At 38.1% G+C, this 17,173-nt stretch overlaps 1 protein-coding gene across 2 annotated transcripts in view; it reads right to left on the bottom strand.

Moving 5' to 3' along the window:
• The window catches only part of lrp1ab (low density lipoprotein receptor-related protein 1Ab), a 189,255-nt gene that overhangs the window by 89,643 nt on the left and 82,439 nt on the right, over positions 1-17,173 (bottom strand). For both annotated transcript variants that reach the window (XM_037540882.1, XM_017694300.2), the window contains exons 7-10: positions 5,144-5,306; positions 3,087-3,309; positions 1,714-1,903; positions 265-408 (exon numbers count right to left, since the gene is read on the bottom strand). In XM_037540882.1, coding sequence (XP_037396779.1) covers positions 265-408; positions 1,714-1,903; positions 3,087-3,309; positions 5,144-5,306 — 720 coding nt within the window. The remainder of the gene's footprint in view (positions 1-264; positions 409-1,713; positions 1,904-3,086; positions 3,310-5,143; positions 5,307-17,173) is intronic.

The following is a 17,173-nucleotide window of genomic DNA, read 5'->3' as shown; positions in this document are numbered from 1 at the left end:
CTATTTGACACTCCTACCTTGTCAGTCCACTTTGTTGATGTAAAGTCAAAGACGATAGCTCATCGGTTGTGACATTGTGTGAAAAAGGTGTAAATACTGCAGCAGCACTGCTGTGTCTGATCCTCGTGTATTTTATATATATACACATATAAACACATACACATACACACACACACACACACACACATCATATTCATTATCATAGAATTAGGGAAGTGCTGTGAGATACAGGAAGTTGTGGCAAAGGCAGAAGCGTGTACTCACTCTTGCAGGATTTGCCGTCGCTGCCCAGGCTGAATCCAGAGCGGCAGCGGCATGTTCGACTCTTGTGGCTGTTTGCCAGTAGGCAGATGTCTGAGCAGCCTCCTGGCTTTTTGAACTGATCAGGAGCACATGCGTGACTGCGCACTGCCATAAAGAACACACATACAAACATCCTTTTAATCACCCACACATGGGTTAACTACACTGGTCATGAAAACAACACAGCTGTTGATGTTTTCAATGATAAGCTGAAGAGTTATTTACTCTATAAAAAAACACATATATAATGCTCTACAGTATTCATATCATACATGTGGTCATGTCATGCACTATAGTAACTGTGTTATTTCGCTTGTTGCACACAAATGGAATCAAAGAATGCATTACAGTTAGATCAGTCGATTAACTGAATAATAGTCAATTAACTGAATAACACCGGACGGTAAATCAATTATGGATTACAGTTTCATTCTATTTGTTTAAAAAATAATTAGTTGACCATTTCAGGCTTTACAGGATGACTTACAGCAGTGCATGCCAAGTATAATTTATGGTGTGTTTTTATTTCCCCTGGCTCAGTAATACTACTTCTATCAATTTTAACAAACAAAACTGACTTGGTGCAACTTCAAGCTGGCACCATTCTGACTGGGTATCCACACATATGTATGTGTACAACTCCGTACAAAGGTCAAAACCTGTCCAATTATTACAGCTAAAAGTGTATTGGAGCAAAATGTAGCTGCTGGCTTGAAAAGCATTTGTAAAGTTAACACCATCATATCTTTACAAGTTATTCAAAGGTTTTCTTGGCAGTATTTATCAGCGTTTGGGTCATATATCTTTGTCTTTAAGCTAGAGCATACCACATTGAAACTTGCAAAAAGGCTTCAACAAAAGCAAAAAATGAGTGAAAATTAGTTAACACAGCCTCCACAGAGAACACTTCTACACATTTTAAAGCACAATTAATGCTCATTTGCTGACTTCAATCATGGGGGAAAAATTGCCTGGACAAGGGTTATGGCACATTTTGTATTATATGGTTTATTTTTGCTAATGTGTTAAACTAAGCACATAAATGAAACTGAGCACTAAACCTAGCAGAAAAAGGGCTTATTTATGTTTGTGTTCTTTTTGTAGAGAAATTGTTAACATATTTTCACTTTAAAAAATTCTACTAAATATTGGGAGTGCTCAATTTCTTGCACACTGTACTTAACAAAAAAAACAATAGTCTGTGGTTGGTTATGTTTTCCTGTCAAAGATTCTTGGGCAAGTTATGTGACAAAACGTACCAGACACTCTGATTTGTTGAAGGCTGAATAGTTTAAAAAAAAAAAAAAAACACTAATTAAGTCTTATCGTCACTGACAGTCTACCCAAAAACTATGTGACAAAGTAAAGCTTTAATCCATCACTTTGTGTGATGCCCTGAAGATATCTTACCAGCAGGCTGACGTCTCTGGTGGTAGACGTGCAGAGCTCCACCCTTGTCCACTCTCGTGACCACCTGTAAGTCTGAGCTGTTGAAGCGGTTCACACGGATCACGCTGGTCTTAGGATGCGTGTTGGCGTTGTCTGAATTGGTGGCATACAGGTAGTTCTCAAACACTGTTAGACTATACAGGTGCTCGATCTGATGGAGTAAACAAAGACAAAAAGAGGAAATAAACAAATAAATAAATAAACAAACACTGGGCAGAGTTATAATTGGATAGGTCTACAAAAATATATTTGTATGGAAAAATCTGATGATCTCCTGATGATAGGGCCAACGCTTAGACAGTTGCGTCACTCGGGGAAGAAAGAAGAGAAAGGAAAAAGAAAAAAAAAGGAATTCAACACTCAACACTGCATTATGTACTTCTTTTGTTTACTATGTTGTAGAGTTATAACAGTTTGATAAAACAGATACATGGTGGTAAACAAGTTCTGTATAATAGGTGGATAATACTGTAAACAATAGCACAGTTGCAGACAATAACACATTAAAAATTAATAAATAACTATCTAATTGTAGTAATAACAATAATGGAGAAATAAGCCAGACAGCTAATGTTACCACTAGGAAGCCCAATACTATGTCTGTATCTATTAGCTTCTACATTTCTTTATCTCTGTGGGGGGATGAACTCCAGATGGTTGCTTGATGCATTTGCACAAAGCATGCTGGGCATTGTAGTGAGAAAACACTGAGGGACTAAAAAACTAAAAAGGATAGAAAATCATGAATTACATCAAACCAGAGAGGCTGAGGGATGCAATTCTAAAGATTTAGGCCAAAATGCTCCTTTTACAAAAAAATATAACAGTTATTAGTACTGCAGGTCATCTGTACAGCAGAGAAAGAGCAGCTAGATTAAGGATGCATACATCATCACATCCCAGACACAAGAATAGCTACCAGCAGGACTTAGTCATATCAGTACTGCTTTCCTTGCAACTCTGCTGGTTGTATTACGCACAAGAAAATTATTGGAAAAGGGAAGTGCAAATATGTCAAACAATGATCACATATGATTTAACATTGTGAAACAGCAGAATGTTGAAAGAGCTAACAGAGCAAAGGTCAGCAAAGACAAAATATCAAGACAATGTGACAACAGTGAATTCATTCATTTGGATGGGTGAGTGAACACTTTTGGCAATATAGTGTATGCTATGTGTCTGAAGTTTGCTTTACTGGTGTTCTACCTGAGCTTTGAGGCTAACATAGGTAGTAATCAACACCACTGATTAACACTGTGCGAACTGCATGTATACATCACACAATTGCCTCAAACCAGATATGAGTGCATGTGTGACCCCCTTCTACTCACCTGCAGGCCCTGAATGATTGTGTGTCTGTTCTTGCCCTCATAGTCCACCACCTCAATGTAGTCCAGATAAGCATCAGCCCAGTACACCAGCCTGCTGACCAGGTCGAGTGTGATGCCGTGTGGGAAGACAATCTTGCTGTCGACCAGCTTGGTGCGATTCTGCCCGTCCATGTCGCAGCGCTCCACCTTGGGGATCTGCCCGTAGTCTGTGAAGAACATCTTACTACAGAGACAGAGAAAGAAATAATCTGCATAAATAATGGCAGTTGTGACTTTTTCCCCACACATGCATTTTTCTGAATATGCAAGGCAAAGGAACTCCAATATATTCCAAATAAATAATACCCCCTGAACATCACAGTTGGTATGAAGAAATCACCTGGCACTGGGTCATTAAGCCTAAACACTGCATTGAAGACATATTTTACATTCTAAGCATTACTAATCAGTAATTACAATAGAAGCAATGCAAACTGGTTATTCTCAAATTATAAGATTAAGAAATGCAAGTTGACAGTTAAAATTCTGTAGTGCAGCATTGCTTCCCTCAGCCTCATTGGCTTTATATAATTCATAATTTTGTATACTTCTGTTAATCTCTCACCACAACACCCAGCATGCATTACGCAAAGACATAATACAACCATTGGGAATCCCCATTAGCTCAGCCTTCTTCACTTTCAAGCTAACAGAAAGAAGAAAAAAACATGGCAAATCAAGTATCTGCCTCTAAATGCTTGTAGTTTTCAAAAGCTCCATCATCAGAAGAAGCTTTCATGGACTTTAAATCAGAAAAGCCTGCTCCTGTGGCATCACTGCAGGAGGTGACTAGGCATGTTTGCAACAGATGTACACACAACAAAAAAAATGGTTCTTTAAGGGTTCTTCAGTTACAAAAATGGTTCTATATAGAACCATGACCACTCAAAAAACTATTTGCATGATTAAAGGATTAAAGGGTTCTTTGCATCATGACAGGGTTCTTCAGATTGCAAGTTCTATATAGAAACTTTCTGAAAAGGGTTCTATACAGCACCAAAAAGGGTTTAATGTCAAGCCTGTAATAACAGAAGAACTTTTAAAAAGGTTCTGTACAGAACCCATGTACAGCATGTTCTCCATCAATCTAAAGAGCACTTTCACGATGCAAAGAATGCTTTAATCGTGCTAATTTATAGAACCATAGAACCAAATATATAGAAGTTTTTTCTTTAAACTAAATAACCCTTGAAGAACCATTTTTTGAGTGTGTAGTAAAGGTTACATATTTTATTTTGACCAGAGTGTCTCTAATGGTTTAAGTACTAATCAGTGGAAGTCACACCATGGGGGCCACAGAAATGCACCACAGTCACAAATATCTTTATTAAGATATTTAAAGATGCACAGAAATCAACATTATCCCAGCACCATCTGATGGCTCTGGAATAGTAATGTGTCACACAGGAAGCCTATACATGCAGATTGTGAAGTAATCACTACACAGGATTTGTGTCTAAGATTAAAGAGAATGTTTAGCGACCAGGTATTTTAAAAGCAGTATAGAGTTATACAGCAGGATGTTGGTCTATTAGTCAAAGTTTCACTCGCTGATACCACATTTATGCTTAACTGTGTTTACATCAAGTCTTGAAGGAGGTCTTATGTAATCACACCAAAACATGGACATTGCTAAATCTACTATCTAAATCTACTGCTACTTTCCTCACTCAAACAGATGCACTTTAAGAGAAGTGATACTAGAAGAGAGGAAGCATGGAAAATCATGACTTGGTCAGAGTCTGCGATAATGCCGTCAGCAAGCATATCATGCATGCTCAGCCCAGCGTGGAACACCACCAGAAATACATCCACTGAAGGTAAAGTTCATAGGCTCTCTAGACATTAAACTGATTACACTAACAGGATTAAAAAGTGATACTTCCTGCCCTCTTACCTCAAATGAATTTGATCAATCAAGAGGCTTTACTTCTTTTGGTAACAACAAGTAATGGATACTTGGAACGGACTAAATCAAAGAGAGAATTCAAGCTCAAATCAGGTTTCGAGAGGCTCACCCCATTGCCGGGTCTAGTGCAATGCCTTTAGGGTTGTAGAGTTCCAGGTCTAGCAGGATGATGCAGGTGGAACCATCTTTGGTGCAAACGAAGATGCGGTCATCCACATCGTCTACGAAGTAGAAGTTCCCTGTCAGCCAGTCGATGGCCATCTGCTCCACATCTGATAGCAGGAGGACAAAAAAAAAAAAAAAAAAAAAAAAAGACTTATCAGGCCAATCAGTTTCATCATTGTGTGCCTCAGGTGTAACAGCTCCAGAACACAGCTAAAGAAACAAACTTTAAACACCAAATATCTTCATTAATAGACTACTTTTGAGGGAATTTGGGGACAAACTGTGAAAATTAGACTTTTGGCTGAACTATTTCTTCAAAGCCTCTTTTCACTAATGCACAGGATTCAATATCCTGGTGAAGCAACATCATGGCAAATATTTGGTACATGATTCAAGATAGAAGCATCAAAAATCTATCCTGCATGCATTACTTCACTAATGTCTGGGTTGCATGTGTGATGATGCAAAGCAAGGACATTATCAGTATGTAGCAAGGATGGCAAAGCAAAACATATTAAAACATAAAAAAATATTACAATGGAGAGAAGGAATCACTCAACAAGTGACAAATGACTTTACAGATGAGGAGGACAAGGAAAGCAGTTAGCAAGGTATCTACTGTCTAGGTATTTGCCTCAGTTTAGCTTCTTTTCTCCGGCTACAAGGGTAAACACGTATCTGGCGTCTTGTTTTGTGCTGAATAAAGACAGAATTGCTCAGATTCCCAATAAATGTACACTGTTAAAGATACTGTGCAGGTATATTTTTCATTAGTCAAGGTACAACCAATGTAAATTTACCTTCAAAGGTACCACAGCAGCTGCTTTACTGACGGAGCTGTTCAGCTTTAGTTATGAGACATTGATTTAATAGCGTGAATAACAGGTTTTGTTTCATCCCCTCATCAGTAGTCTTAATAACACAATGCTCTTCCACTCACAGCTGGTGTAGACAGCTTCACTGATTATAATAGGAAAATTCTGGTATTGCAGTGTTCACCTATTCATGTCACTTGTTGTTAGGATAAGGTACATGGTCATTCATAGGCAACGTATTTTACATCGATATCATTCTGTAAAGCACGGTTTAACAACTACTGGAGTCTGCTTAAATACTGAACAAAGAAAACTGTGAGCTGACATGAGTTATTGGAATTTATAGCGGAATTCTCCCAAAGTTTCAAGATTTCAAGTAATTTGGATTTTTTTTTGCAACGGTAGTGTTGAGAGCCAAGGGTCTCAATGGCTACAAAAATTCAGCCATTATATATTATTCAAAATGAGTCATGAATATGAACTTTGTTTACATCTTCAAGATTTAATCATGGAGCGAAAACTGGTGGAATTCCTCTTTGAAATCAGTATCATTACCAGCAAAAGTTTTATATCGGGTCAGGCTCTAACACACGCATGTTCCCTCTTTCCTTATTCCACTTTGCCTTACTTTTTCCATCTAACTATAGCTCCCTGGATGGGCCGTGTTTGGTCAGAGCCTCAGATGAAACAAAAGAACAGTTTTACAGTAATTATCTATGTAGTGAATGTGGACTACAAAGCAATGAGGCTGTGGCTGCTTTTTTCTCTCAGATCATTATGTTAATTACTGAGTACGCATGCATGTCTGTGAGTGAGAGAAAGAGGCAGTCTGTGTCTGTGTGTATGTGCCAAACACTGACTCACTTGTCACAAGACTATTATTCACTCTTTACGTGGCACTGAGATGCATACACATGAGAGAGCGAGGCAGGAGACTCAAGAGTACAGCACATACTCACACACTGACTTTGGCATCAGATACATCATTGTGCAGCACTCTGTAACTCATTAAGCTACTGCTTTTCTCATGCAGTGTGACTGTGACTGCACACCTGCTCCAAAGGCAAGATAACGTAACTAATACAAAAGGGATGTAACTCAAGCCGAGTCCTTTAAAAAGTGAATTCTGGCATAAATCAAGCTTTTCATATGTTATTAGCAGTGGTGGAGGAAGCACACAAATCATGTACTTGAGTTAAAGTAGAGCTACCCAAGGTAAAATATTACTCCAGTAAAAGCAGAAGTTCATCCCTTTAGACCTCCACTTGAGTAAAAGTACAAAAGTATTTGCCTTCAAATGTACTTAAGTATCAAAAGTAAAAGTAATAAAAGATTAATTATGATTAATGTCCTGTTATCATTTTTGTAACGAGACTCTTGCTTCATGAACTCATTTAAGGTGAAACTACTCGTGTCACTCTTGGTAAACCAATCTTTTAATAGAATGTCATTAATTAGTGATGCTGATGTCTATTAAAATTATCATAAGCACAAAACACTGAAGGCAAACAATTTCCATTAGGTAGAACCAAGAGGCTGTGAAATAACCTTTTGTGAACAAGCAAAGATTCAGTTTAAGATTCATTTGCAACTTAGTTACAAGTTTAATAAAACTTGCTTTAAACTCAGGTTCACAAATGAGTTTTCCTTTACTATGTTGCATCTGTAGGTCTCTGTTCATAAACATAAACTAGCTAGTGTTTGTATAAATAAAAAAAATATATATATACACACACACAACAGTCAAAACTGCATATGTGTACATATTTCTATACTGTGGTCTATTTACACCGATTTAGCTTAGTTCCATCATTTATGTTGGAATAGACACTTCCAAAATTTTATGCTGCTGTGCTGACGTTGAACTGTGTGCTGCACTGGGTCGGTATGTTCAACAGATCAAAACAAGCTCAAAACAAAGTGCACGCTGTGCCCTGATTGGAGTTCTTGTTTCACACTTGCTTGGTTTTGACATGTTACGTTTTTATACACATATAAACCAAAAGGAACAACAGATTTAACAAAATGAAGTGAAGTAAAAAGTAATAATTTGACTTTGAAATGTAGTGGAATGAAAGTAAAAAGTCTCCCAAAATGGAAAAACTTCTGTAAAGTACAGACACACAAAAAGACTAATTACATTTACTGTGTTACTGTCCACCACTGGTTATTTGTAATCTATTAGTACTATGTAGTGCAGAAATGACCAATTACAGAATTAACGTCATCGTTTTTATGTTTACTCAGCATTATGCAAATACATCATACAGCCACTGGGGATGCCTTGTGAGGGATAACAAAATCCTGACTACTAGCTAGGCCACTGACACAGAGGGTAATAAATGCAGACAAGATTTTTGGCTTCCTACCAGTATCATTAGCTGTCTGGCTTCCTTCTGCATTAGCCAATTAGCAGGGGATAAAACAATAATTCAATAATTCAGATTTTTTCATTTTAATCTTTTTATTTATTTCTTTTTTTTTTTTTTTTTTTAAAGTTCCTTGCACCCTCGAGACACATCATCAGAGAGGGATTTCCCTAGGCTTTAAACCAGAAAATATCACCCTAAGGACTACCCTAGCACCACTGTAGGATGCAGGTAGACATGCTTACAGAAGACAAAGTCATAGATAGTTACTATTTTCATTTTTCCTTTAAAACTGAGTATCTGCCGCTATATCAAGTTCAATATATTACACATTTGCATTTTTGAAGACACAATGCACATTTAAAACACATTAAAGTAAAAAAAATTAAACCCAATTAAATTTAGTTGCAATTAAATCATTTTTCCTTATTGACACCAATACAGATGCTGAAACATTCAGTATCTGATATCAATCTGATTTTTCTTGCTTGAAAAGCAACTAGGCCTCAAAATCAGCTACCTTCAGTGAAGTTCACTTCACACAAAGCACTCCAACAAAAACGGGACTACTTGCTACTTGTTCTCATGCTAGCATCAGGTTACATGTGGCTACTTATATCATGTGATATCACTTAACTTCACATTACATTACGTTGTGCTTCAAGCAACATTAGATTTGTAACACAATCAGATTAGACTCATCCCTTTTCATATCCAATCTAGCATGATCAGATGAAATGCCAGTCTACAGTTTAGTTAAGACAGGCTAAACTTTCTATTTAAATTCACTTCATTTTTGCATGCCCATACTGTTACACCATCTGAACTGATCCATTTTGTTTATTAGGAGGTCCTTTCTAAAATTGCTATTTAATAGGGTAAACATGTGGCTACTATCATGTTCTGAGGAAAAGCCTTTAGCTTAACCACACTCAAAATGCTGCCACTGCAAATGTCACCAACAACTATTTTTCCCTTTTAACACAGTTTGTGTCACCTCAACAACAGTGAGGTAAAGAGAAATGGGCTAAAACACAGCTAAAATGGACAAAAGAATTATAATTTCATTTGTTTTGTTTTTTTTTCATCTAAAACTAACCCACTGGGACAGGCCTTGAAGTACCCCTAAAATCATCATGTAAAACACACAAAGTAATCTACTTTCAATTATAAACTGCTATTTTTATGCATTACTGTTATGTCCAAGAAAGGACTAAAAATGACATAAGACTACCCCACTACCCTGAAAACCAGCTCTATTTCACAGAATGACTACACAGATATTAGATGATTATATAGAAAACGTTGTTGCTGACACGATGCTAGATTAAAATCGCTTACTACACTACTAATTACAAAGTATAACTGAAGAAAAGAAAGAAGGAAAAAAGTCAATCGGACTGTGAGTGGAAAATGAGCAATGATAAGTGATCTAATGATCTAATACTCTAACTGCCGGTGGACCACCCAGAAAAACGCTGAGCAAGACCGCCAGCTTTGCCATCATCACAGTGGTCCACTATCCTCTTGCTGTCAGGGAATATAAGCTTTGCTTGACTACACATGATTCTGTGTAGCAGACAACTGTGTAAAAGTACGTGTGCACAACCAACAGTATTCTAAAAACACATTTTTGAGGGGTTTTTAATCAGCTTTAACAGCCAACATTCAGATCAGGAAATCATACAGTACCGAAGGCAAGTCCTTCCAAAGACCAATTCTGGGAAAGAGCCTGAAAAGATGGTCAGACAATCAGAGTCTTTCTGTGACGGCTATGCTGGGTCCCAGCTGTGAGGGGCATCCCAAACTGCTTGCTGTTTTAACAGCTGCCACTGCGCTTCCTTCTGAGAAAGACGCGGCACAGGCTTTCCCCCACAAATGTTATATCAAAGGTCCTAAACTGCAATACTTCCAGGAACCGTTGCAAGCTCTACTTTGATTTTCAGCTCTTTCTCTGGCACTGTGGGCTGACAGGTGCGTACTGGGCCACTTCGCTAAGCCAAGCCAAGACCATTCAGTGGCACACTGGAGTAGAACACGGAAGCTTGAAGAACCTTCAGCAACATGAAAGGCCAGGTGCAAAAGGGGCTGTCACAGGCTCGATTAGTCTCAGGTTGGTCACTGGGCAGTCGCATTAACTTTGAGGGGGCCCAGTTAACAATGAAAGCACGGTGGCATTTATTTTTCATATGTAGCTCATTGAAACAAGCAAAGAAATCCTGCTAAAGTACAGATTGTAATCTTTCAGTAAGGGACGGCATGACACACCAATATTGAAACATTCTGTACAGGCCAATACAACATTTCTTCTCTTAAAATGACCAAGCTATATGATATATATATATATATATATATATATATATATATATATATATATATATATATATATATATATATATATATATATATATATGATGAGCTATATTGAAGCAGTTTACTTAAGATAATCATCTAAATGAAGGCGTTCTCGCTCAAACTACACAAACACTACTATCTCACAGGAAGAAATACAAAGGCATCAGCAAAACAAACACAATGTGAATGAGTGGTTCTTCAGGACAGATTTGCTACAAAACTGGATTAGATTCATTCTTTTATTCCTTTCCAATCCAGCATTTTCTCCTATAACAATACGCCATCTCTGCTTTCAGATGATTTATTATGACTTGTTTTAGATCGTGTGTTTTGTCATGTGTACAGATAGAAACAAAACCATCATACCCATCTTTGCTGTCATTTATCTGCTTAGCTCGAGTTTTCCTTAAAAGATGGCTTAAAAACTAATGGGATCCACTTCTAAACTGTCTTGATTCCAGTTTTTCACCAGCCACTTGTCAAGGTATTTTCTCTGTGTTATATAAGATATATCTTAATAGCACCACACTTGCGTCCCCACGGAACCATGCAGGGTCCCCAAAGGGGGTTGCAACCTCCAGGTTAAAAACCCTTGATTTAAGTAATTAAACTCAAACCATTTATGTGCTGTGCTTTTATGTGCTACCAGCACATACGCACTACCACTGGCCCATTTAAACTGGTTTCATTTTCCTAAATCTCTAAAAATGTAGGGATGCACTGGTATGAGAATTGAGAGCTGATGCCAATGTGACCCAAACCTTAAGTCCCAAAGTTCAGAATAAAACCTGACAAGATTGCACTGGTTGTTGTGCAATAACAGCCATTATTAAAGTGTAGATAAATAAAACAATAATTGTTGTATAATTAAAAATAAATAAATAAATAAAAATCAGCTGTCCACAACGAAGTGTACATTCTCCTTTAACAAATGAACTGTGAAATAATGCTTTTGAACAGCATCTCAAATGTTTTTAGTATGGATAAACTTTCCATACAGCACTATTCTTATGCTGTGTGGTGCTGATATAGCAGGATGTTACACCTCTTCTCTACTAAAACTTAATCTCTGCACATAGAACATGTTACACAGACACAAATAAAATGTCCTTTTGCCTCCAATAACAAGGTAATGAAAGTAAAGGATAAGGTAAGGAAGAAACCTGATGAAATTGTAAAATCGACATGTACTTGAGAAATGACGTCCGAACCCAACAGAAGCAGTCCAGTCCCATCGGCTTTGGACAAATATTTCAAGTGCTTCTTTGAGAGGCTGAAGTGGACACAGGTAAGGAAACCTTATTCAAGGGTACACAACCCTGACCCTTCTGTAATTACAGTAAATCAGATGCTTGTTAAGAAACACTGACCACCCCGCCCCCACTACACAAGCCTTCTTGCCCCACTTCTCCGCACACCACCCCCTTAATGAAGAAAAACAGCCTTGGGTCCTTACTTTCCAGTAAAAGTTCCATAGCTAAACCTTTTCCGGAAACTTCCAAAACCCAACGGGGGCTTTGGATCCGGCCAAAAAAACGTCCTGACACTTTCTTAGTGTGGAGGACGGACAGACTGTCGTGTGTTTCTCATTTAGCCCCGGCCCTATTCGCCCACAGACTGGAATGTGGGGGAGCTGTTGTGAAACAATAAGTGCTGCAAGAACATCTGCTATCGCTCAGAGCCTAAGAGGAAAAGCAGCAGGCTGGTGAAGGGAGCTGAAGCTCAGAGCAGGCAATGAACGCACTTTAGAACAGGAAGCAACAGTCAGCGAAAGCCAGGGATGAATTTCTGATGAAGTGGCCCGATGCAGCAACCTACACTACCATTCAAAAGTCACTGTATTCAATAATATAAAACCAATTTTGGTGCAGGTACAGCACTGTGTAAAAGTCAGAGACTAGCCCTTCGTTTACTTAATTTCCAGTCAAAACAGCCTTTAATATTATTTATACTTCAGGACATATTTCTGATTAGATACAAGATAAACCACTTGTGTAAGTGAAGACAAGAAAATAAGCTGGAAAAAAACAGGAGATTCCAAAGCTGAGGTTGTTAAAAGATACAGAGAAACACTTAACAGACCATCCTAACAACCTTAAAGGACTCCTAACAACCATCCATGACCTGGTGGACAATTAAAGATGTCCCCATCAGATAAACAGCACTTAAAGCTTTCATATTTGAGAGAGAGACAGACAGGAGAAAATCAAGCTCCACTCTCGCTTCAGTTCCGAAAAACAAATGCACAGGTTTTTTCGTCCATCCTTCCGCTATGCGAAGACAACTGAACACAGAGTCTGAAAGGGTTTGTAGCCATCAAGAAGCCATTACTGAGAAAACAGGACAAACTGCTGGTGTTCTCAGAACAATGCATTGACCACCCCAGAGCCAAAACGTCAATATCATTAAATGTGTTTGAATTGCTTGGATCATGAGAGGCAACCAACTCCTGAGACTGAACTTGAATGGATGGATGGACGGATAGATAGATAAGAAGAACATCTGCACTAGAAGAACCTAAAAAGGTTTTATGGACTGATGAGTCTGAATTTTAATTGAGATTACTTGAATGGTGAGCAGTAGAAAATGTAACCAATTTCTAAGACTGAAATTTGGAGGTGTGAAAAAACATCCCTGCAGATTTCTTGGAAAAACTGAAAACAACTCTCCTGAAAAGAATGTAAGAGCTATAAATTCATAGGATGAATACACAAAATACTGAACAAAATGTTAGTATATTTAGCTGCTGAGGCTTCTGGGTAATTTTTTTTTTGTTAAATATATACATTGAAACATCTGAATCATTAAAAACCTAAATATACCTGTACTGACTGTAATACATCTGTTGTGTATGTTACTATTAAACAAAATATCAATAATTATTAATATGACAATTGACTCGAAATGTCCAAACAGTATCATATAATTTTCTCAAGTACTATTCACAAACAAAGCTAGCCACGCGTCACTGGAGGAGCGTACCAGGAGCACAAAAGACATGGTCCGAACCAGCAGGTAGGTAAGGTTCCTAACAGCTTAACGGTATCAGTAACACAGAAAGCAAAGATGGAGTTGTGAGTCAAGGCAGGGTGAACAAAGCAGCAAGTGTGTTTGGAACAGAGATGCACTGCCCACAGCCCTATGAACGGATAGCCCTTTTCAACACCACACCACTTAAGGAGAATCTCTGACAGACACAAACGCACAGCAAAGATGCATCAGATAACCAGACACCCCAGCCTAACAGTCTAATTACTACAGTCAGCTACGGTTCACATGGGGACACTTCTACTACACATTAAAGATAATGTGTGGTGCTAAATCTAATTTGATCATTTTCTCCTTACCCTAACTGTAGTCGATCAGCAAAGACTTACTTCTTGTCTGCACTTTGCTTCTTGAGTTTTGCACTAAAGCTACGAGGCTAATGCAGTCAAAATGAACAAAAGACCATTTCATAGTTAAAGCAGTAGCTATCATACAGTGTCAGAAACCAATAACAGTGAATAAAGACTAGATTAGACTATGACTGGTTGCATGATTATGACGAAAACCATGGCTAAGGTTAGAGCTAGAAAGCACTTTCTATTGGAAAGTGGCTGTGTAAAACCCTAAAAAAGTACTTTTTTGCCTTTTTAAAATGTTTTAACATTTTTTTTTCTTTTAAAGTCAAATAGTGATATCTATATTTATCACAAGTTTAATATTTAAATAAAAACAATGATCTTTTATTCAAAAAATGCTGTTCTACATCTTCATATCAGTAGCAAAACAGAGTTTTAGTCCATACATGGAGCCTTATTTCAGCTACGCATGCGTTTTAGAGCAGCATGTGAGACTGTATTCCTGTCCCTCATGGCCACATGGCGAGCAGTTAGATCCCATTGTTTTGAAGTAAATGTGACCCAAAGTTTCAAAATAAGTGTATAACATTAAGAATCATCACTACTGAAAGACCATTTACACCATTTTTATGTGCTTTAATAAACATATGATTGTATGTATGTGTTCAGTTGTGTTTAGTCATGTACTGGCTAGCATTTCTGATTTCTGCTCAAAATGAGCTAAAACTGTCACTAATGAAAGAGTGACTACCAAAGCATGTTTTGGAGACATCATTATTGTATCAGTTGTGACAAAATGGAAGGTTCAGGCATTTATTACAATAAAATAAATATAATAAGATCACAGGATCATTCAAAGCAAAAGGATTTTAGTCTCAAGTCCAAGTCAGTAAAAAGTCTGAAATGTGTTTTGAACTCTGAACCAATTCGGTGAATTGAACATTGAAATTTTGTAAATTAGATTTTCTTGGCCAAACTAATACGTTAACATAAACCCACTTAAAAACAAATGCAGTTGATTAGTTAGAGGACTGGCCTTACACTCTACTGCTGAGAAAACGCAAGCCTCTGCAACGCTCCATTAAATGCAGGTCATGTGTCATGTTCAGCCGAAAGCAGAGAAACGAGTGAATGAATTGTAAAGCTAAAGGAGTTCTGCAGTGCAGGCCAGGCATTCCCGGCCAGATTCGAGAGCTGATTCTGATTCCTGTGCAGTGCTGAATTCCTCCCTGTTAGAAACCACTCTGAGCCTGCTCTTCTAAAGAATGACACAGAGATTTGATTGCGCGCTGATTGCTAAAGCATACGCACAGGTTTCTCTGCAGCTCAGCCAGGCTCTGGGAGTGCTGGAAAAAAGTTCCAGAAACATTCCAGCCAGCAGGGAGGAATATGAATCACACCAGGACTAGCTCAATGCACCCAGCAGCTTGTGAGATGTTACCAATGCCAAAACCTGCAAAAAAAAAAAAAAAACAAGCAGGACCATTCCAACCTGTGGCAACGAGTTTTAGTGTATGAGGGCAAAATTATCTAGCTCCGTGCACTGATCTAAACTCAGACTTCAGGATGGATGCTTATAATACTTCATGTCCATTTGTATAGATAGCAGTGAGTTATACAGTGTCTGAGAGAACATGGGTAAGTCTATTTGAGAATGCTTTACAACCAGACACAGTTTGATGTGAATGTATGGCCGGTCAGGTGTGCAGTTTGTATAGTTCTAATTAGTTTGGTTTTACCTTTCACTGCTTGTTAGGAACATTAGCCTTGTAGCTCCAGTGCAAACCTAAAGCTATGTCCACATGCATCTGGATATTAAAAAATATGTTCACCACATTTTGGACACCCATTCACACAAAAAGCTCTTCAGGGTGAACATTTTCAAAACTCAGTTTTTAATGTTTGATGAGCAAAATGAAGTCTTTTTTTCCTAAGTATTCCTCACACTTTTCTTCAGAAGTGTGGCTGACGGCTGCGTTTCTGTGTGCTTGGCTATATGGGGATTTTACACAGATGTCATGTTCATATCATAACTTTTCATTAAACCATAGTATGCTGGTAGTCATAATGTATTGCGTTCAAATCTTTTCACTGGAATGTCAATTTGGCTTCAAATATTGAACATATCACAATGATTCTAAAAAATGTGACATAATGATTACTAACCAAAAACAGATTTTAAAAAAATCCTAACTCTAATTCAAATGAAGCGATTTGCCTGACATCTGACCATATTCTATGGGATATTAGCACCTTCTCAACTCCTGAGTCATTTCAGTGTTCACATTTAGACAGAGGGATGTTCAAAAACGCTGCTGGTGTGGAAGATTGTTTATATATTCTTTTGGATATATGTGAACAAAGCATTTTAAACAGCAAAACGTCAAACAATTTTTATGCCAAACTATTCCTTTAAACAGCATGTGATCCTTAGGCATCACTAAGAGAAGATCACTGAGTCCAACAAAGCATCAATCTGTCATGAAGGGTGGGACTCACTCATTCCCTGCTATGTCTGAATGGGCTAAGAGCTAGTACACTGCTGGGTAGCTCTGCTGGAAAGTGTGTGCGTGTTTTGGCCTGCTTTCATGTCGTGCTTATTTTCACAAGCCAGACTGGTCACCAGGGCACATCTGGCCAGCTCATCTGCCCAGCATGCCACAGCTATAAATTGCCCTATCCTGTGTGAAACTGGGGCTGTCCAGCCTGCCAGTAGGATTACAATTCAGGCCCCAAACCCTTCACCACTTTGTAAACTACCAGACAAAATGTTCTAATGCCACCAATCCTATTCCTATTAGATATTAGCTACATTAGCACTTTGAGAAATGAAAAATTTAAAAAGCTCAGAACTTAAGACACCTCTGTCTCGGCTAATAATCTACACCTGGGATAAGAAGGGAAAATGGGAAAAAAATAGATTTTTCATCAGAATATCGCTTAAACGGACTCCATGCCTCGTCAGTTGAGACCATCTGGCTTCTCTCTGCAAACAAAGCACACAGACTGCTAATGGAACTAGCTATGATAATATTTTGGCTGAATAGTCTAGAGCGAGGAGCTGAGGTTGGAGATTTATGGCCCTGGTTAA

The sequence above is a fragment of the Pygocentrus nattereri genome, chromosome 9 (assembly GCF_015220715.1).
Source record: "Pygocentrus nattereri isolate fPygNat1 chromosome 9, fPygNat1.pri, whole genome shotgun sequence".
Lineage (NCBI taxonomy): Eukaryota > Metazoa > Chordata > Actinopteri > Characiformes > Serrasalmidae > Pygocentrus > Pygocentrus nattereri.
This window is presented reverse-complemented; position numbering and strand designations above follow the sequence as displayed.